General features: G+C 40.4%; 1 protein-coding gene across 1 annotated transcript in view; it reads left to right on the top strand.

Moving 5' to 3' along the window:
• LOC135489506 (ras-related protein O-Krev-like) overlaps positions 1 to 21552 on the top strand; it is a 37171-nt gene extending 15619 nt beyond the window's left edge. Inside the window, exon 2 of the mRNA XM_064774892.1 lies at positions 16745 to 21552. Within this exon, the coding sequence (XP_064630962.1) occupies positions 19184 to 19921 (738 nt within the window). The 5' untranslated portion in view covers positions 16745 to 19183 and the 3' untranslated portion in view covers positions 19922 to 21552. The remainder of the gene's footprint in view (positions 1 to 16744) is intronic.
• Positions 21553 to 21699: the final 147 nt, after the last annotated feature.

The following is a 21699-nucleotide window of genomic DNA, read 5'->3' as shown; positions in this document are numbered from 1 at the left end:
TGTACCCATAGTGTAGCATCATCATTCATACAGATCCCGTCCGGCGATCCAACATAAAGAATCAGTCCATCTCCAAAAGCATAATGTGTATATTTTCCTCGGCATTTGTGTCGCGCCTTTATTCTTCAAACAATTGCATTGTTGAGTAGGCGCCAGAATGAAACGCACTGCGCAGAAACTAGTTCGTAATAAAATTTTGAAGTAGACTTGCAATGTCCCATAACATTTGCACAAGTGGTATGCGTAATGCCGCTCTCTATTGCTATTGCCGTATCTCATTGATCTAAACTGTCGGTTCATGAGCGGAAATATGGTCATGTCAAACAATCGGATACACGTGAAGGCAAAACAGGAAATTAAAGAGGGACTCGCACGCTTTAAGGTTTATGTCAGTCCCTTTGAAATATCATATACATTTCATTATACATACATCATTTTGAAGAAAAGTTCTTCCCACAATGAATGAAGGTATCTAGAACTATGAGCACATTGGTATCATAAGTACTTAGATATTATGAGCTAACTTCAGTATTACAAAGATGTGTAGCTTCTGTTACATGTAACCTACATGTAAGCAACATTTTCTTTGACGCCGTGCACTTACTAACCCGTGTAATGATCATATTGGCTTACTTTCAGAGCATGATTCCTTGTATCTTTTTTGCCTAATATCAAGCGCAGCGGCCGCTTCAGCGTCGCAGGTTGACTTCCCGTGCATGATGGCGGAAATCAAAGTTGAACTCCGAGCAACTGCGTGGGTTTAATTTCTGTGCATTATTGCCGATAGTGTGCCATTTCTGCTGGCTCCATTGTCTACATTGGCTGCGTTACCACAGAGACATCAGGTAGGAAGTCGTGCTTATTGGAAGAGTTTGGAAAATCATTTAATAGGCCGGCTGTGAGCTATGCAGAAGGATTTACTGCCTGTCGCTGTCATCTTGATGTTTTCATTGATTGAATTTATGGCATTAATGTGGGTGAAAGTAAATACCTTCTTTGGTGAACTTTACTGCCAGTGCGAAAGTGGATAGCGACTGCAGAATGTTCTGAAGGGAATATCATGAATTAGTCAGAATTGCTATGCAAAGTACCCAAAACGAAATAACGACGAACTACCCACGTTGATCTATCCGTTGTCTTACATGGAAGTTTGGTCCATTAGGAGTATGGACCTGTGGCAATCTTGAATAAAAATTGTTTTAACTGACCAATACATTAGCTTCCTCAAGTGACGCATTTTGGTAGGACGTCAACTGTCTCCTACAGTCGACGCACATTGAGCACAAAAAGAAACGTACCATGTGGACTCGACTCCAGACCTATAGGCTAATTCCTGAAAATTAAATCTTAAAAGTAGGCGGGAGACACAAAGATGAACTCTGTAAAAGAAGCAGAGAGTACAAGCACCTAAATTTATCCCGGCAACAAGTTACACTGAATAAGACTTTCAAAATAGTAATTCAGCAACATTATGACGATCCATATCCAAGTGAACCTTGTTTTTTTGCGACAAACTGCATTTGCAACATTGTCCCACGATTCGAAGTAGCTAATTCTTATTCTTTATTCCATTACGTTGCTTACCCAATTTCGTTGATAAACACATTGACAAACCTCGTAAGCCACCTGAGCAGTCTTTCATCTCGTCTTCCGAGACCCGTGTTCCAATAACAGCGAGTTGAAAATTGCAACAGACCAATGGACCCCAAGAGGCTTGGGTCTAAATATAGGACGAGCTTAATCGAGATAGCGGGCGGATGCGTTATTTTAAGATATTGCTGCTAAATAAAGATTTCCTTAGCCGAAATAGATTCGTGTCGTGCGAGACAGGATGTGCTCCTGTCTCTCGGTAGTGTGATTATATAGAGAACATTATCGAGTTCCTTCATGGTAATTAAAGTAGGTTTTTGTGATTAATTTGGTGATTTGTCTTTTCTATGTAAACGTACTGTCAATGGTATTATGCTATAAATGGCAATTATCGATTATGGAACATGATGTAGTCAATAGGTGCAATATACCATGGCAAAATCAAGCAAATCGGTATACACAGAAAATATTCTAAAAATTCCTCTCGGAATGATTATCGATCTTAATATTCTGCAAGCAGTGGATTAATTTTAGGCCGGGTCTATTTGGCAAGCCGCTCGCCAAACAGGCATCTTTTTTTGTTCTGTTCGGCAAGCCGGGCTTGCCAAACAGGGCAAAAATACTACCCTCTTTGGCGAGCCGGAGAGGTTACAACATGTTGGCCAATCAGAGAGCAGTGACGTCATATTCGAATTTATATGCGCATATTTAACAATGGCCGACTTCCCGCTCTCGATTCAATTTCTGTTACTAAACTCGGGTTTTGATCAATAATCCATGAAGAAGCATGTACATGTACATGACTGTATGGATTTACAAAAAAAGTCATAAACGTGATTTAACTGATAAGCATGTTAAATGCATTAGTGTGCATTTCTAAAGGCGTTTCGGTTGTAACTCCGGTGTTGCTGACCGTGTTGCCACAAATGATAATGAGCTCCTGGATGGTTGAATATGCATGAGTTCGGCTCTCCATCTAGGGCAGAAAAAAGGCGCTGTTTGGTGAGCCGGGCTTGCCAAATAGTCACTTCCATTTCAACCTTCTTTTCAATGTCAGAAAATGTCAAACTCTAAAATTTGATGTGCCAGGGTTTTTTACACTGGTTATCTTATTGTAGTTTTGATGTATAGACATGTAGACATAAAATTGCCATTCGTTACTATTGTGATACGGATATAAATTGGTGTCTCGATCATGTGATATATATTAGCCAGGATGGACCATCCTTCGTCTTCCTATAACTTCATTGATCGCCAAAGATAACCATTGTGCGCGTACTCTATGAGCTTCTGACTCTTCCAGCCGGCGCCTCCTTAAGCTAAGATGCAAAGATAGCGCCTCCCCGTGAAGTTTGCGATTGATGTCCCCTTCAGGACCAACAAAACAAGTCTGGCAGTTCCCTCAATGAAGTCGTTTGAAAAGTTTTTATTTAGAAGTGTTCAATATCCTTCCCTGTCAGGCAAAGAAGCTGATGCGTGGGCGGAGATGCTTTATATTAAACTCTTTTTCTTTAAACCACTTGTCAGGGCTTTCCCTCCAATTTCCTGCGATGTTCTTCAGTTTGAATTGGTATTCAGTTTCATCTGAGAGGTACTGATGGATAAAAATGGATCACCGGTTGACGGTAAGTCATTTTTAGTGTCATTACTCATGAAAGTTTAGCGCAGGTTGTTGAAACCAACGGTCACTTTAAGAAGTTCCTGTGTATACATGGTTTGGGATGCATCAGCACATGACTGTACAAGAAACTGAACCGACTTGTCACGTACCCTGTGATCTTACAGGGCCACAGTCTCCAGGAAAACGCCGGGATAAAATCACTTTGAGATATTGGAATTCGTTAAACATAATGCCCAGACAATGATGCTTTGCCGAATAATATTATTACCCGCCAGACGCGACAATCACCAAGTTGTCCTCCAGACCTTTGCTGATGAAAGTTTCTGATATTTCTAATAAAGACTTATGTCCCTCCAATGACATCTTACTCAGCAACTTTTATTGATATCAATGTGAAGGAGGCATTTTAAACCAATAGCTTGTCGCGGCCTGGATAAATTCCCTGTAAATCACTATTTCGTCTGAGCGATCAACGTGCCTGGATAGATACATATTAAAAATGCCATTTGACAATGATATTGGAACCATCTATACGTTGATGATCGTCTAACTAATGTCCAATACACGTAGCTTAAGTCAGATGACATTTGACCGCTGTTCGGGAAACTATATGAGAAATTTCCGCTCAGCCCTGGGAAATTCTTCACGAATCTTGGTCCAGCTGCCCGAACGCAATGACTTTGCCTGGTGCGAAAGAAATTGTTGTCCTGGGAGTCTAATGTCACAATGTTCCTACTCTAGCAACGTCAATATCAATGACGTAATGGGTAATATTTTAACTTTTACCCCGATATCTCCGCTGACTCGCATCAAGGGGAATAGAATTTCGGTCAAGCTATTCTCAGCTCTGATCGTCCGTGAGGTTGTCTTTGGTAGCTCTTGTTTTCGAGACAAGCAACGGCAAACAATGTCTGTACATGATATTTTTTAACAACGCTGATTACCAGTTGCCAGTGGCAAGCACGACTGCAAAACCGCGCGCACATCTGTTTCAGGAGTTGTTTACGATGGCGAAGCGAGTAAACTTAACTCTGAGTTGTTCAATCAGTTAATTTCAACGTGCCCGGAAGATCCTCTTTAGGTAGTGCATGTACCTTGCCTCTACAAACGGGGTCCTTCGAATCTCTACTTGTTTGAGACTGGCACCAATGGACGTCAATACAGTGTCTACAGAATGGGAGATAGCCAGCCCAGTTTGATCAGAATAACAAATCGTTCATCGTTTCGATATGTTGCCTCACTATTTCTGTGACAGTTAGAAAAAAGGCTGTTTTATCCTCAATTTTTTGCAATGCACATTAACCAGTTTTAGATTTTCCCCATAAGATCATTTTTGTTTATATTTATCCTTGGTATCCACCCACTCGCAACTCAATACTTGGTATGTAGGTTGTAATTTATAACCCAGTAGCGCTATTTCTGAATGTATCAGTGAAAAAAAACGTCGTTTCACACAACGCAGTTTGCAGTATGAGTTGGAATGCATTAAGATAAGACCAGTTTGAGCCCCAGTAGGTTAACATTTAGCCAAATATTGACAAAAGAAAAGATTTCACGTTCAAATAGTAATTTTTCAATTGGGTTATTTGTCACTTTCTAAAATATCAGTCGTCATCAATTTTATATAGATTTGAAAAACGTGGAAATGGTTCTTTCTAAGTAATGAAAATGGCAAAAACATTAATCAAAAACTCAAACCCAAACAGAGACAAACAGTTCAAGGCGCGCGATATGCGTCTGATAGAAAACGAGTTTAAAAGCGAATGGTGCGCCTGAAATGATAGAAAATGAGCAGACCCGCCACCAGCAGTAAAGGTCAAGGACACTCTTGGTAGATGTGAAAGGCATGTGTTGGCGGCTTTGACGTTTCTGAAAATAGCCAAAGCAGTCCATTAGTCTCAGATATCAAATGATGGTCACTTTGTGGAGAGAATGTCGCGGGAGACAACGGTGACACTACCCTTTATGTCCAATTCAGTTAATATAACACCAGAGTTGGGCGCCGGGTTTTGGCATTGTAAAGGAGTAAAACCATATTTGAAATAACACTTGTTTTAACTTAAGGTAGATGCACATGTACACATTGAAATGAATATATGCATTTGTATTCTCATTGGCATTAGATATAGCTGACTGGCTCATGGTTTACACGAATAGGCAGGGTAAAAGCCTCCTTGATACCATGTGAACCCACGAGATCCCTCCACCACCAGTGGCCTGATTAGTTGCTAGAAGATGTCAAGTACCATCAAGCAATGGCGAATTTGATCACGATCAGTGTCTGAGCGATCGCGATCGGGTTTAACATGCCATTCCGTGTTGCCCTAATCAGCGAGGATGGGTAGAGCTCCTCACCTGATTAAGGTCACTGCTTTAAGGACACTGGGGATACCCTGTGATAATAGTGATTCTCTAATTAGATCCTGAGGGATGATTCAGGAAAACATTAATTACGACCAAGGCTGTCTACATGTAAATCGTTTAAGGGTGGGCGAATCACTGAAAGCGATGGTGTGCCTTGATTGTTAGGAACATTGGAAAGGTTTATCAGACATGTACTGTAAGCGCGAAAGTATTTTACTGCGTTACTTGTACGTGTTCCCAAGTTTATCATACAAAAGAGTTTTCTGAAAACCTTCTGCGAAGTCAATTGATGTTACAGACATGCAAAAAGAACTTAGCGCTTCTTTCAAGAAGCTTTTCTCGAAAGTATGCATCGACGATGTTGTAATGTACATGTAGTCCCGTACTAGAGGGCACTGTTGCTATACCATGCCAAGGTGAATGCGAACAAGTTGTAGACGGTTCGTGTTTTGTTTTTTTCTGAGAGACATCAAAGAACCGCCGTCTTTAAGGAACTGTTTATCAATCAGTAGTGTCGTCCCAGCATTATCTCGAGGTATATGCTCCTCCTTTAATCCTGTCTTCGATTTTGATTATTCAGTATTCTATTCTTCATGCTAAACTATTTGTAGTCAGGAATACAAGCAGATCCGGCTATTCTAACCCGACAAAATTGACAAATACATGTAACTTAAAAAGAAAAAGGCTGAAACAACGCTTTATTTGAAGAGGATCGTTTGAATTCTATGACAGGGTGAACCTCATCAAAATTTAATTTAATCTTTGTAACAATGTATGCCCATTGCACGGGTAACAACATCCACCTAGAGAGACACAAGTCTGTATTCATAACAGTTGAATTCGCCAATTTTACTTTAACTTGTTCCGACAGTCCAACAGGGACACTGATAATGGTCTTCTTTATGGTTATGCTTGAAGTGAAAGAGAAAATTGGAAGTGACAATATGCTATCAGGTGACGAGTTCTTGATGCCCTGTTTTCTGATATTGGTCCAATATTGAGTGTAACTTCTCAGATATGAATTGTGTTGATATTCTGTTGGGTTCCCGGCAGACCTGGAATGTCGGAGTGGCTGTCATGGCTGACAGCTCTTTCAACCATCTCCAGTCTCGCTTGGAGAGAGCCTCTTGATTTGAATATTGAACATGTAGCCGTTGAGTGTACTTACCTAAGTACACATGGATGTCACTCAGACTATACCGTTTGGAACAATTTTCTGATTAACTATATTGTGTTAGCAGGTGATGTCGTGATGGTTGCAAAGTACAACCAACTGTAGAATACATTCCTAAATGTCTTTCATCGGCTCAACACTCAATCAGAATGCATTTTCGTCTCCCTCTCGTTCACTGCGATGTCCATTGCATTTCCACACTGCCTCTATAGAGAGTTGATCCCAGATAGGTTGACTGCATTTGGCCAGGTTTCTCGGGCCAGTCCTGTACGCAGCTCGTTGTCACCTCTTCCGCGTTGCAAGAACATTGGTCGTTAATATATTACCTAATGTTATCAGATACAATAATAGTTGTATGATGTAATATCTCTAATATGATGTTGCAGCATATCTAGTATTTATAATGGCACAAATAATGTGCATGCAGGGCAATGGTGTCTTATCGGGGGTTACATAAAAACAATTCCAGGATTTATTGCACATAGTTTTATTGAGGAACCTAGCATACTGGCATGTACATGTATTCCACACTCCTAAGAAAATGTTAAGATTACCAATGAACGGCCTTCTTGATTAATCAACGCTGCATTTACATTACCAACACAGCTTTCGGGTTGGGATGACGGATGTTCCCACCCCGTCATTCTTTATATTGAGGGGAAAGCGTGTCATGAATGTAAAATGGCCCAATCTAAGTAACGCCGTGTGAAAATGTCACTGTCTGAATTTACAAGAAACTGAATGTTCCACAGGGGCTGAGACGTATTTCACTGGTTATATAAGACAAAGGAGATTTGCGAGAAAACCGTATTGAGATGACATGTCCCGAATTTCGAACAGTCGTATCCCTGTGCAATTCTGTTGAGTGAACCTTAGATATGCATGTACTTTTGTATAAGATGATCAAAAAAATGGTGTTACCCTATGTGCAGTCAGAACTTAATTGAAACAATAGAGTCATTGCCTATTGTTTGATTGAGAGTCACTTGCCATTGCCTTTCACCATGACTGAACTTGATATTTATGACCGTACCACACCAAGGGCTTTATGACCTTTTTAAAGGTTACAACGTTGGCCTTTTCAGCACAGGAACAGCCATCGTTGCATTGCTTTGAAGTTCAGAGTCATGGGGTATTTGTATTTAGGATATGAAATTGACATACTAACAGCAATGTAAACATGACTGTTATAAAATGATATGGCACTGGGAATTAAACATGGTTATAGGTAGGAGAGTAAATATACAAACTCGCTACACTTTCAGAGAAAGTAAATATTAAGGTTTCATCCTTTTTCACCTCCCATCACGAGTGTTGATTATAGGCGGGGTTTCTTTGTTCGTCAATCCACCCACGCTTACCTTCGCCAAGCAAACATTGAGGATTGATACCAGTGAATCAAAAACTCTATGCTTTGGACAGAGTCATTCAACAAAACGTCGCTCTTTTGAAAAGATGGACAAAATCATTTAACGAGACAGCTCTAGTCTTATGTAGTGAATGATAACGTCCGTCTCTTCAAAAAAGTATTTTCCAATTGAATGATTTTTTCCATCTCTTCAAAAGAGTGTTGTGTCATGGAATGATTTTGGTCATATTGAATGATCTTGTCCATAACAGAGCATTTACAGTGTTTACATTCTCATGAGCAATTAAGAACAATAATGAAAAGAATCAAGCCAAATGATGGAATACTTGTGTATCCATGTCAATTAACTGTGTTTGTGTTTCCCTTCACCAAACTGAGGCGCAGCATGCTGAGAGGTTGTTAGCAGAAGGAAAGGGAGTGTAAGTGACAATACTAGGATGGGTCGCCTTCCTTCCGGAAACAAGACTAATGAAAATGTGAGTCACAGGTTTTTTTCCATGTCGTGTGGGTGGGAGGAGTGTACATGACAGGCTGGAGTGTTGCATACAAACAATAAAATGCATGGCCCGGTCGCCGGCGTGATTTGACCAACTCGAGAGAAGCAATTTAAGGGTATATCTCCAAACCCAGGAACTCTAACACACAATAAACTACAAGATAAGGGATAAATACACCTTCTCATGTATATTTTTGCCTTCGTTGTAATTTTTTTTGCTAGGAAACTTTGCTCGAAAACATAAAACTTTGCAAACGTGGTAAAAACTATAACCATCATGTTGACCAACAAAAACTATAACAACAATGCTATTTTAAATTGGGATGACATTCAGTCCTGAGTTAATAGGCTTTGCTGGACTTGACACGCTATGTCTTCATCCATCTAATCAACATCATCATAGACTTTTTCAAGGGAGAATAGTGGCGATTGTAGTGGGGCCGATTACCTGAGAGGTGTCTGAATATTGTAAATGTTTAGGACAAAATGGTCATTGTGTATTCGACTCCGCGTTCATACCTGAGCCGGACAGATCAGAAACCTTCACCGAGTGAAAAAGCTGCTGCATAAAACAAATGTGTTCCAATATCTTGCCGTGATTTGCATATTGCCGCGGCTTGCCACGACAGATAAAGTAACATCAAGATTGTAATATGGAAATCATATCCAACGATCAGATCGATCATTTCCATATTCTGTTCCGTCACAGCAAATAGTAGACCGGTGTCTTTATTTTATGGGACGCTGTACTTCAGAAATGGTAATTTTGTCCGGCTGTTAACTTTATTGCATGGATGCTTGATAATATTCATAATGCGACTGGTGATCAAAGATACCGTACGATTGCATCTATAAAGCACTTGATATGTGCATTTTTCATCAACGGCTCTCAATAATTATTAGGAATAGAAGTGTAACTTTTGAGTCTGCTCAACTCATCACTGACTTAAGAAGCGGTGATCCATAGAACATTGCATGATGCTTAACTCAGTATTACCGCCTGATTTTAAACTTAATACACGACTACCTTTCCACAATTTAGTCAAGGTTCACGATCAAGGTTGGTGGTGATAGATGAACAAACCAAGATAAATTTCACTTTGAAATGTTGTTACTTTAAGGCTTCCGAACATTTCTTCTATTGCTGACATCACAGGATTGTTCATTTACACTTTCCTTCCATAATAGTACCTTTGCGTTGATTTCATATCCCAACAGGCTAGATTCAACTCATGATTTCAAGCTTATTTTCACTGCAGATTGGATTCAGAGCACGAACTTATTTTCCCAAAGGAGCGCAATAATGGTAATAATCTTATCCTGCCAACTGACTGAATGCAAAGAATGTGGTGTAAAAGAGTTCAGTTCTGGTGCGATACAGATGTCAAGACTGCATTTGTCGAGCGAGTGCACGTCTCTGGAGTATTGGAAATTGGATAAAGTAACGACAATCGCTTCCAAGAATCGCAATTATTACAGTGTCTTTAACTTGGTTAGGGTAACATCTGTGTTTGAGTTTAAGATCGTACATTCAAATCTGCAGTGCAGTGAACTATCCTCCGTTAAGTTGCATTCTGCTTGATTCGCAATGTTGTAAATTTACCATCTGTATCTGTTTTGAACGATGTGAAAATCGTGCACGTTCGAGCAATGAAGTTGGCATAAAATTGTGATTCTCGAATACTGTGACTTCTCAGAATGGTACAATACCCAGATACACATATATATATTTGTGGTAACTTAACTGAGCCGTGAAGACTAATCTTTCATTCTGATTTTATTAGGATTTTTTTCTGATGGTCATCTTGCGCAAGTGATAAAACCATTGATGCTGACTAACCGACGTCCTTTCGCAATGTATAAAAAACATTTATCACAAGGGCGAGTTCTCTAAAAACAAAGTGTACATATTTAACTTGGGAATATTTGGTTTTTACCACTAATTGGCAGTGATATAAAAGATCCAGGGTTCCCAGGCACGGGAGATATCATATCACCTAACCTCGCGTGATACATCATGCAACGGCGTAATCCTTATATAAGTTCTCGATTAATGGATTATAGAGATACTAGGTGACGCAAAAATGATCGGATTATTTTGATTATGAATAGCACCCACGATATGAATCATATATTCGCCAAATTTTAGCCAGATGAAGCTGAGATCAAAACTTAATGTTTCCAGTGTGTTCGGTTTCAATACTTGCATTAGATTTTTGTAGTTATTGTATAATATGCTTTTTTTTACACTTTGAATAGTGACCAGTCACGCCCAAGTAAACCTGTCCGGGTCCTGAAATGTCGAAAAATATAAATGCTTTATATACTGTGCAATGATAAGTAAGGCGGTGAGATCAAACAAACTGAAGCAAATATCATTGATCTCAGCTTCATGTACCAAAATTTAGTAAATTTCTATTCGCTAAAGTGAGAGCTGTTCAAACATTTATTTTTTTTCGTCGCCTATAACACATGTACACATTCTGTTTGAATGATTAGAGACATATTGCAGAGACAAACCGCACTAACCTCGGACCTTCACCCACAAATGATAATGAACATAAACCCGATATTCAGTCCTCCGATCGGTTCGGGTGGCTTGGGCATGAATAATTTTGCCGTCATCGATATCTGTGGTCATACTCCCACGGGGCAGGGCATCTCATTACTTTCCAGTCTCATCGCGGCGACTGTTCGCTTCGCGGCACCGATCTCAATTGATAAGCGTCACCATATCCTCGGCGGGACAACCTGGCCAAAGTTCACAGCTCAGACAATCAAAAGTGTGAAAAACATCAACATGGCAAATTATAGCCTGCCGGGAACCAACTCCAATATCATGAAAATGCGACTTGTACTTCGAGAACGTCTGTCAGCGGTTGGTGATTTCTCTAGTCAAAAACGCTTAGTTTTCGCAATCTTGTGTCATCAGCTCGGGGACCATGTGCGAACATTTGGAAGATTTCACCTCAGCGCGGCTATTTTTCAAAACGAGTCAGCACCAATCTGCTCTGGCTTCTCATGTGAAACCGAGTCTAATTGAGTTAATATCATCATCGGAATATCAAATATGTACTTATTGTAACATTTCTGTTGATGATGACTGGAAAACAAACTTCGTTTATGAAGAATTCGTTTCTTTTTATGAGGTCTCATCTTGAATGATCATTTTTTCAGTCCATATATATTCTTTTTTCCTTTTCCATCGTGTTGTGACTGTTGGTTTGCAATCCAATTAAGTCTCTTTATATCCAATGGGTAATTTGATTTGACACACCGTGCCGAATCTCGCTCGACAATAGGGCCGTTTAGACGACAGGCGAAAAGACCGCATTCGGATCGAATCTGGATGAATCCGGATTAAAACCACCCAAGGCGATGGTACCTTTTTAGTCCGGATGCAACCACATTGATCCGGATCTTTTTGCGTTTACACGACGAAAAATTAATCCGGATTCGGGACGCATCCGGATTTTTTCGCGTCGTCTAAACGGCCCTAATGTTGCGCTTTGCCCTCAGCGGCGTCGGGTCCCTCCACCTCGCCAGGCCACCCCAACATCAGCTCATCAGTATTCGGACGAGCTGTTTAAGTCAGGACCCTGGGAAAGCGGATAAATCACCCCTCCGCTACAATTATGCTGATTCGTTGCAGCTGCTAGGTACATCGGAATTGGAATTGCGACATTAACGCGCATATCAAACAACATCGGAGCAATGAACTTTGAGATATGTTTCTGGTGAGAGCCGATGTCTTTTTTAAATAGCGTTTCCATGCAGTGGGCAGTCAGAGAGACCACGACTTAGGGGAACACGGCAGAGAAATACATCTACATGTATGTTCTTATTGATTTCTTTTGTTTCTTACTGGCTTACAGTGAGAGGGAACGAAGGAACAGAAACGATAGCTGGCGGTCGTCCAACAAAAGGGTTCAATTTTGGCCTGTAAGTTCAGCAGCTACATTGTATCAGAGTCTTTCAAATTATTTGAAAGACTCTGATTGAATGAAAGATAAACAAAGGGATAATGCATTATGTGTCCTGAATAAAATGATTGTTATGCTTTTTGTGCATTGTATCGAATGGCATAGTGAGACCACTGCCATCTCATACAACAGTATCATAGGTGTTTATTAATTAGATAATTTGATATGTAGATGTATCTGTAATAATCTTTACCGACATTTTTAACACTGATGAGGGGAAGTGATCAAAAGTTCTGAAAAGTGCGGAACATGGGAAATTGATGCTGCAAGCTCTGCTAAGCAACGAATTATTCTCCTGGCCTTATTAAAACTTTGTACTTAATAGTCAATTTATTCAGGACAGGCACCGTGGCAGGGTTTGATTAAATCTGTGGAACTTAATCGTAAAATAACATCGCGCACTGGCGATGTTTGATACGATTTATTTGAGCTTTAAAAAACTGACTGTGAAATCGAATTTTTCTTGATTACTGGCCCATCCAAGTGCATTTATGTCAACAAACTAGTTGCAAATACTGATCAAGAAGTTTTAACCATGTTTACATGAATTACAGGCACCATCGCCATCACCACGGATCTATGCTCTATATCACCATGTACACTCATAGAATTAATAAGTGAAAACAATATTTCATAATAAAGGGACAATATAGGCAGTAGCTTGGCAGGCAAGATAAAGTTACACAAAGTCGCCAATAGGGGTATCTCACATCTCACAGTACGTCGAAATGATTCACAGTTGTACGATGATTTTATTTAGTGCTGAATCAGACATTACCCAATGCCTTTACTGCGTATATTAGTCACCTGAAGATGGCCAAATTAGCCCCTCTGTTCCTGCCTATACTGCTCTGCCTACTGCATCATGGAAAAGGCCTGCACTACAAATATACATGTACGTCTTATCATATCCCTTTTAATATCGCCTTTTAGAGGCCTACGGTGAAGGCTTACTGCTCTGCAGATTGCAGTGACAGGACTGACGTTTGACCTTACGATCACCATATTCTACCGAGATGATTAAAATCAATTTGTTCTAATTAAATTGAATCCCACATAATCTTCCAATTATATACAAATCCACTGTTTTCAAGAAAAATTTGTCTAGAACATTGGTCAGATAAGCTGCCAATATCGGCCCACTCCAGCGTGATGTGATTTGGCAGGGGAAGCAAGGAGATGCTATCTTCTTTATCTAACGTGACATCCGAATTAAATTCTAAATTGCAGAATGGCACTTGGCTGTAGATCATATCTCCTCCCTTTTTATATTAGGCAAGATATGAATATCCATTAAAACTCCCATCCTGGGATTGGGAAGTGCGTTACCATTTGTTTTGCTGGTGAAGTGCGTGAAAGAATAGCCCTGTGAATTATGAAGGGGACCTCGAAGATATCCAAGATAAAATAGCAACAAACCCAAGTTGATTTCTGATTCTGATGGGTAACACGTTTGCTGCACGCACACAGTAGAAATTATTAGAACAAAGCTTAGAAGTGGGCATGTCTAAACATGTTCAAAGGAACACGAAACCTACCATTCATTTTTTAAGAGCAGTTGCCGAGATAAGCTTGGTAACGGTTGGATACAGCAGTCATTCTTTAGGAATGGCAATGTTGTCTGCATACATGTAGGTTTAGACCATTTTCTAGTTTCGAATTTAAAACAGAACACCTTAAGCAATGTGCGTTATAATTCGCTGTAAATAGCGGCTGCGAAAGATTAATTGAAAAATGAGAGGCAACGAGAAATGTATGAAAAAAACGCGACAACACGCCAGCGGGAATAAACCGCCCACTATTTGATATATACCAAGCGATAAATGGCGGCATTGTGGTATAAATCTTAGTACGGTGCTCTATGTCGATTTTTGCACGGAGTATTCTCTGCGAAGCTAAAGATCATTGGGTTGAACATTCAAACCCCAGGCGTATACAAGCAGCCATTTTTCTGGGGCAAATCTACATGTACGCACCCGAAGTGACGTCAGGGAGTTTTTGTCCTCGGAGAATGTTCAGACAAAGCAGTGTCAACAGAATGGACTGTTGAAGCCACGAAACAAATAAGAAATGTTAAGAACTTCAAGAGCATCTCATGCACCGATATATCGATATATATATACTGGTAAAATGAAACCTTAAACGAAGTTGTTCCTTGGTACAGATGAAGGATCTTTTTCCTTAAAGGCACTATAGTCGTGATCAGTTGTGTACTAATAAACATGTATTAAATGATGGTCAACATTAGGAGGGCAAGCGAAGCCGGCTATATGTACATGTAAGCAGGATGAACAATTCAATACTAGTATTATTGTCCCTAAGAAGATGTCATCTCAGAAAATGTTCTCAACTCGACTTGAATGAAAACGTAAAATGGTCATCCGTTCATAGGTAAGAGTGTGATATAGTAGAGTCTTTCAAATAAATATTTGAAAGACTCTGGATATACAATGGGCCATTACCGTGTTTGAATGGACCTCGAGCAAAGAAAGTTCTTGTCAACACCATTCACGGTGTGGAAAAAAATATGACGCACGCTGTCCGCTCAACCGTGTGACGCTTGTCACTTGCACCTTACTAACAGTTAGAAATCACTTCTCGATCATAAACCGCGAGATCAACATACATTCGCAAACGTACGAGGTCGAGCTTTGAATATGACGTTTTGATTTAGAATGAACCTTTTGTTTTCGCTTTCGTACCGATCCACTCGGGTAAACTGTACATCATACGACTTGAAATACATGTATATTAGAAACAAAACTTTCTACAGACACGACATCAGAAATGCACTGCAATCCATGAAAAATAACAAGCTCGACAATGATATATTTCAAGGACAATATCGATGGGCAACACATCTTCAGGGCCAGAAATATATAAGGATCGCATTTTGAACCCGGCCAAACTGTCTAGTTTTAGCTTCATCGCATTTATCGGTGTCGCAGAACAAAGGCCTTTTTGTATCTTGTTTGACGAACAGTATATGCTTCGATGTGACGGGGAAATGTCATAGCAGCTCATCGAGTGCACAATCGGTTTGTGTTGTCCAACTCGAAAAGGTCAGACTAGTCTCTTTAGCAAATTTTTTTTTCTGCTGGAACAGGCTTTCGCGATGGTTCACGGCAAACTTGATGGCGCATTGCGCAGCATGCAGACAGACTGCAGCAACATGAGTTGGCGAATCTTGTTCTAAGTTTGAATTTAGTTTCAGGGAATCCGGTTCGAAAGTTAATAATCTTGTCCCCTGAAGAGTTAATTCCACCATTTGTATGATGATGGGGGTTAGAAATGATGGTATGATGATGGGGGCTAACAAAAAGATATCAGCGTAAAGTATTTTTTAATCATCGATGGGTCACATGAGACCTATTGCGCAGTTTATTTTTTATTTTGAAAGTCCGTTTGAAAATATCCAGCATCATGATTAGTCAGCATTATCAACAAATCAAAAACGCATATTGAAAAACTGAACGAATTCTTTTCGTATCATTGCCTTTTTGCTTTGACTTCATGTCTTGGTGAATTCTTTCCCTGACCAAGAGAATGTCTGTGTGACAAACATAGAGTCATGTATGACATTCATGTAACTTAAAGGATTCAAATGGGCCTGCAGTGTTCCCTGTCAAGCGATATTTGGCCGGAAATCAATCTGTTCTGTAACATCACTTGAATGTCACTGACACGTCAAATGCAATTCGAACACGCGTTTCTCCGATTTAATCTAAAGAAGTGGTCAGTTTATCTGATACAATTTCCTGTCAATGTATATCTGGATTAATTTCCAGTACAACACTCGGATATATTTTTGATATCAGACTTATAGACGCGACTCCAACTGACATTCGGGTGGTGGACGCAACTCGGTTTTTTGTGTTCGGTATACGACCAGCTAGAGGTCGGGGGAAATCACTTCGTTTTTAATCATTGAGGTTGATTTCATTTGATACACGTATTTCATAAAAATGTGATTCGCTTGGTTCTCGTCATCATTAAAATGGATCGCGGATTTCGATAACGACCTCCCGCTATCAGATTCACGGCTGATGATAATGGTAACGAGAAGCGAACAAAACAGCTTTTTCAGATACAGCTTCGCCATGATTTCCCCATGATTAATGTTCTTTCCTGCCTTGTATCGTTGCAGAAATCCAGGGAGAGTTCTCGGCCTATTCAGAGTCCGTTGCCAGCTACGTATAGCTCATCAAAAGCTTGTCGGAAAGAATCCATTGTTTACACCAAAGGTGACCGAACGATTGCCCAGGAAACATCAGAAGTGAACACGACTTTCTGCTTGAAAGAGCGAGGTGACAGGGCCGTCTAATTTGAATCAACCTGATGCAGAACGCGTAGGAAAAAACAACCTCCCCGCATACTGATCATATTATCGAAGCAGCTTCTTTCTACCCTGAGGCAAATGGGAATGTCACTACCTTTGAAGGGATTTCTTTCGCTATGCGCTCAGACAGCGTACGACCAGAGGCCTGCTGTTGAGAAGCTGCATGCCATTGCATCCTCTGCGTAGAATACTAATGTCTTCTGGTCTGTCGAGAAACTTGTCAGATTGGACAAGGCGAAGGAATAAGCACTAAGTTGACGAGTGGTCCATTGATCTATGCCGTGGTGTTATTACAGTCCGCAGACTAATCGCATCCAAAGACCGGTGCTAGTGTACTTTCCTGTGTCTGTAATCAGTGGTAAGGACCGTTAGTTACCATTGCCTATCATCAGATGGTAGCGGCAGCAACACATGACTGTACCCAATTTAGCAACGCCAAAAAGAATTGACTCCATAGCCTTATGCCTCGGGGACTTCGCCCTGACATTGTAATTTTCAACATCAGTGTCACCAGGTTCACAAAAATCGACGCGGACCGCACATCTATAGACCTGCATTGTCTCCGTGTAAATTAGTTAAATAAACGTTAGCTTTGCGAAATAACCCGGCATAGGAATTATCGCATCTGTGTATTAGACAAGATCAAAGTGACAGTGGATGCGTGGGCGTAGCTTCTGCTGCTTCTTTGGGGAGATAGCGGTATATGAGATGATTACTTGGCGGCGAGTGAAGACCCTCAATCGTAGCAATTCGTTTAGCCCTGTGTAGTGTCATTGATAATAGCCGCTGATAGATAAAAATCACAGGTCATTAGAACGCTTATCTTTTCATACAGTATCGTCGCGGGAAGCGAGGGTGGACGACGCCAATGTCATACGTCATCAGAAGGCACTTTCTAATCAGTCAAATTGGCGCTGGAAGTTTCAGAAGAAGTGCTGGCGTCAGTGTATTTCTGGCGTCTGGACTCGAGCGCCTTGCTCTTAGCTCGTTCGTTGCGCATCGAGCCTTTGTTTTGTCTGCCCCCTGGAACGCCTCCTCGGCGGAAGACTCCGCAGCCGGATCTGATGTTCGAACCGTTCGCTTAAAAGCGTTCATTTCCGATGGAGCATGAGAGGAGTTAAGGTATTGTCATTTACAACGTGACGCGCTCAAAGAACTAATGGAATACACCCACAGTTTAATCCCTCGCGACGTGAATGTACTTGCCATGCAAACTGAGTTCCATTTCCATCACATTTATTGACACTCACAGTGCCTTTACCGATACATTTAACTAACGTTTACGCTAAGTAGCAGTATCTATAACGATAATTATTGTAAGATACGTTACTGCAAACTATTCTGTCCATGTTACTGATAACTGATAGGTTGGAATGTGGTTTATTGCAGATTGATTAACTATTGTCAACTGGCGCAGGAAGATTGCAATATGTGGTGTCAATAGTCACCCAGAGGACAAGATAAGACACAGCAATCACTTGAAGAGATATCTACTATCAGTTAGTCATATGCAAGTCGAGACATCCCTAGGGATTCAACTAACTGAGCTGTAGCGTTGAATTGATTCGCAACCCGGATGAAAACGGTGGTGGCATATTATCATAACGCAAGGTGTTGAGCATATCATTATTCTCAGCACATTTCATCAAATTGTTTACATTTGTTGTCATTTCTCAGATAAACCTCTCGCTGTCTGGTCAACAACTCATACCGTCCACAAATCGCCTCTCCTTAGGAACGCATTTGAATAAAGGCACGCAGCTATTTATACGAAATAGCACGAGCGAACGAAAAAAGCAACACACTCTGGAAGGCAAGTATTTGCCGTGGATATAAAATTGTGTTTATACTGTGGATTCGTGGAAATAAAGCGTGCTTGGCGTAGAAAAAGGAGAATAATTTAAGAGACGTACATACATAATCAACGTGATTGCCAGAATATATTCTGGTCACATCCAAGTGCGGTTGTCTCCTGTCGTTGACCGATCCACTTACTTACTGGGGGAGCTTGCCAAGATTGGAACCAGTCGGCCGAGGAATCTCTGCAAATAACTTAATTAATCGCTTTGGTCGTACAGCAGCAGGGAAATACTCTCCGATTCCATTGGTGATCTTCGCTTTGGCTATTACTGGATCCGAGTGCCTGTTTGCGAAAGACTTGAAGATTTGTTCAGTGCTTATCGAATTACACGCCGTAATTGTGGTGAATTTGTCTCCGCTGTGTGCTGAGGCGAATGCGCTATCACTATGGAGCCGCAGGGAGATGAGCAGCGATATCGCCTTGTGGTTCTTGGTTCAGGAGGAACTGGGAAAAGTTCAATCATCTTGCGATTTCTCCACGGAACATTCTCCGACAAGTATAAACAGACAGTAGAAGATCTTTATTGTCGGCAGTATGACTATAATGGTATGATGATAAAGGTCGACATACTAGATACCGCTGGTGACTTCTCTTTCCCGGCAATGCGCAGACTTTCTATTTCAACAGCTAGCGCGTTTGTCTTAGTGTTTTCGATGGACTCAATGGTCTCTTTTAACGAGGTACAGCAACTACGAGAACAGATTAAGGAACAGCGAACAGCTTACCAAGACATTCCGTGTATAATTGTGGCAAATAAAACCGATGTTGATGAGAATCATCGGGAGGTTTCATCCGATGACATCTTGGACTGGTTAGATCGCGAAGATCTGCAAGACAATTTTGTTGAGGCATCGGCGAAGTACGATGACGGAATAATCGAAGCGTTTCAAAATTTATGGGAACAGGCAAAAATGAACCTTTTGCCAGAGATCAAGCCGCCCGTCTCGCGTAAGAGACGCGTGAGCGCGTTTGCGATCCTTGGACAGTTACCCGGGACGGAAAAGTTCAAACAGGATGATAATTCACGACTGTCTCGCAGTAAGAGTTTGATGAGGCGGGGCAGTAAATCTAAGGTCAAGCCTGGTTGTGAAGAGATGGAACGCCTCGATTGCGTCATTTCCTGATTGCCTACGTCACAACCGTAGTGTAAATAATATGGTGGCGGTGTGTTCGATTTAAAGTCATGGCAAGGTTGTTCGGCTCAACTGTTTAACACTTTCAGGATTGACGGCATTTTAAAAATCTTTTGGAAGAATAGTAATTGCATCATTTTTAAAATCGAATAATCAACGTCATTATAATTTTTTAACAAGAAAGTAACAGATACATGTAGTAGGACATCTGTCTTAAATTCCACGCAATTCGCTCCTACTAAATATTTGAGTTTTATTATTTTTGTCAACAATGCGTTTGATTTTTAAATCATTTTGTTTATAACCAAACTGGTCGTCAGTCTTAAAAGGACAAAATAATTTCTTACTTGGTTTGTGAATTCTTAGTACATTATGCAGACTGCTATAACGTTATAGAGCAATAGTGCACACCATAGGCTATGCATTAGCAACATTGATAATTAGTTTTAAATATGTTTAATTGATATCTTCTCAAATGGGTACAGTCGCCAGACCCGGTGACAACATTTTGGTTTCTTTTTCATAATTGTCACTTCATTTCAATTGTTTCTCTTGGTCATTGGACCGACAAACTTGCATAAGCTTATTACATGTAGATATTTTCAGTCACTCGTGTTTTCCGTCATCACATCTTGTGCATATATAGCGATATTATGGATAAAATTTCACTTGACCGTTCCGAACAACCTGGTTTACCAAACAATGCAGCTGCAATTCGATTTCGGGTGTGATGGTTTCAGCGTTAATGTTGAGAAATCCTACAGTGTTGCCACCTTCAAATCATCCTTCGAATTGTCGGATGGAACAGGAGCACTGCTGCGATGCATGAAGATACCTGCCGTTTATTCACCACTTCTTCGAGAAGCTTCTTTCAAGACTCCCTGTCACATTTTGACCAATCAGAAGCTCTTCATCCCGATTGACCAGTGTTGTCTTCAAGATTAAGCCAATCACGATGCAGTATTGTATTAACATCTAGCCTATGTAATACTCGTAGGTCTAATTTTGGTGCATCTATGAGTGAGTGTAACTAACTATTATATTGAAAGGTGAACAAACAGTTTTAACAGTTTTAAGTTAATATTAATAGAAATACACAACAAAAGGTTGCACTGCAGAAAAAGCGGTATTTGCCATTTTTTGTGATGTGTCCTCAATATGTATATTAGTGGCGGGTGACAAAGAGGAGACGTTTCACGTCATTGTCCGATGATTGTAAGCGAATATCGTCTTTAAGCGTGAAAATATCTTCACAATTAAAAATTAGTAAGCATTCTAATGTGGGTGAGCACTATCGGATATTATGGTTACTTCTAAAATATTATATAGTCAGTCCATCTTTAAGTTGTTTGTTATTCATACTGTCCCACTGATGCCCGATCGCATAGGAATGTAATGCACTGTGTTTGTACATAATACATTCATGAAACGGTCGTGGTTGTTTGTAAATAGTGTATCAAGCATGTAGGCTGCCGTTTACTTTGGCCAACCATTTATTGTTAAGACTTTTCTCATGCAACTTCTGTCCATAGGGTTCACTGTATCAGGCCACAGACAAATGGGTCACTAACATAAAGAGATGTAAGATACTTTGTAAAATATCTAAAATAAATCGAACATTATCAAAATTAGATTAAGCGTTCTTTCTATACTGATAAAAGTGCTCCGTTAACGGGCGATTTCTGTCGTTATTTTCTGCGAAGTAGCCATGACATCATGACCATCGTGATTAGAAAGCCGCTACGCCTGGTTAACCTTCAGGTTGTCAT

The sequence above is a fragment of the Lineus longissimus genome, chromosome 1 (genome assembly GCF_910592395.1).
Source record: "Lineus longissimus chromosome 1, tnLinLong1.2, whole genome shotgun sequence".
NCBI lineage: Eukaryota > Metazoa > Nemertea > Pilidiophora > Heteronemertea > Lineidae > Lineus > Lineus longissimus.
This window is presented reverse-complemented; position numbering and strand designations above follow the sequence as displayed.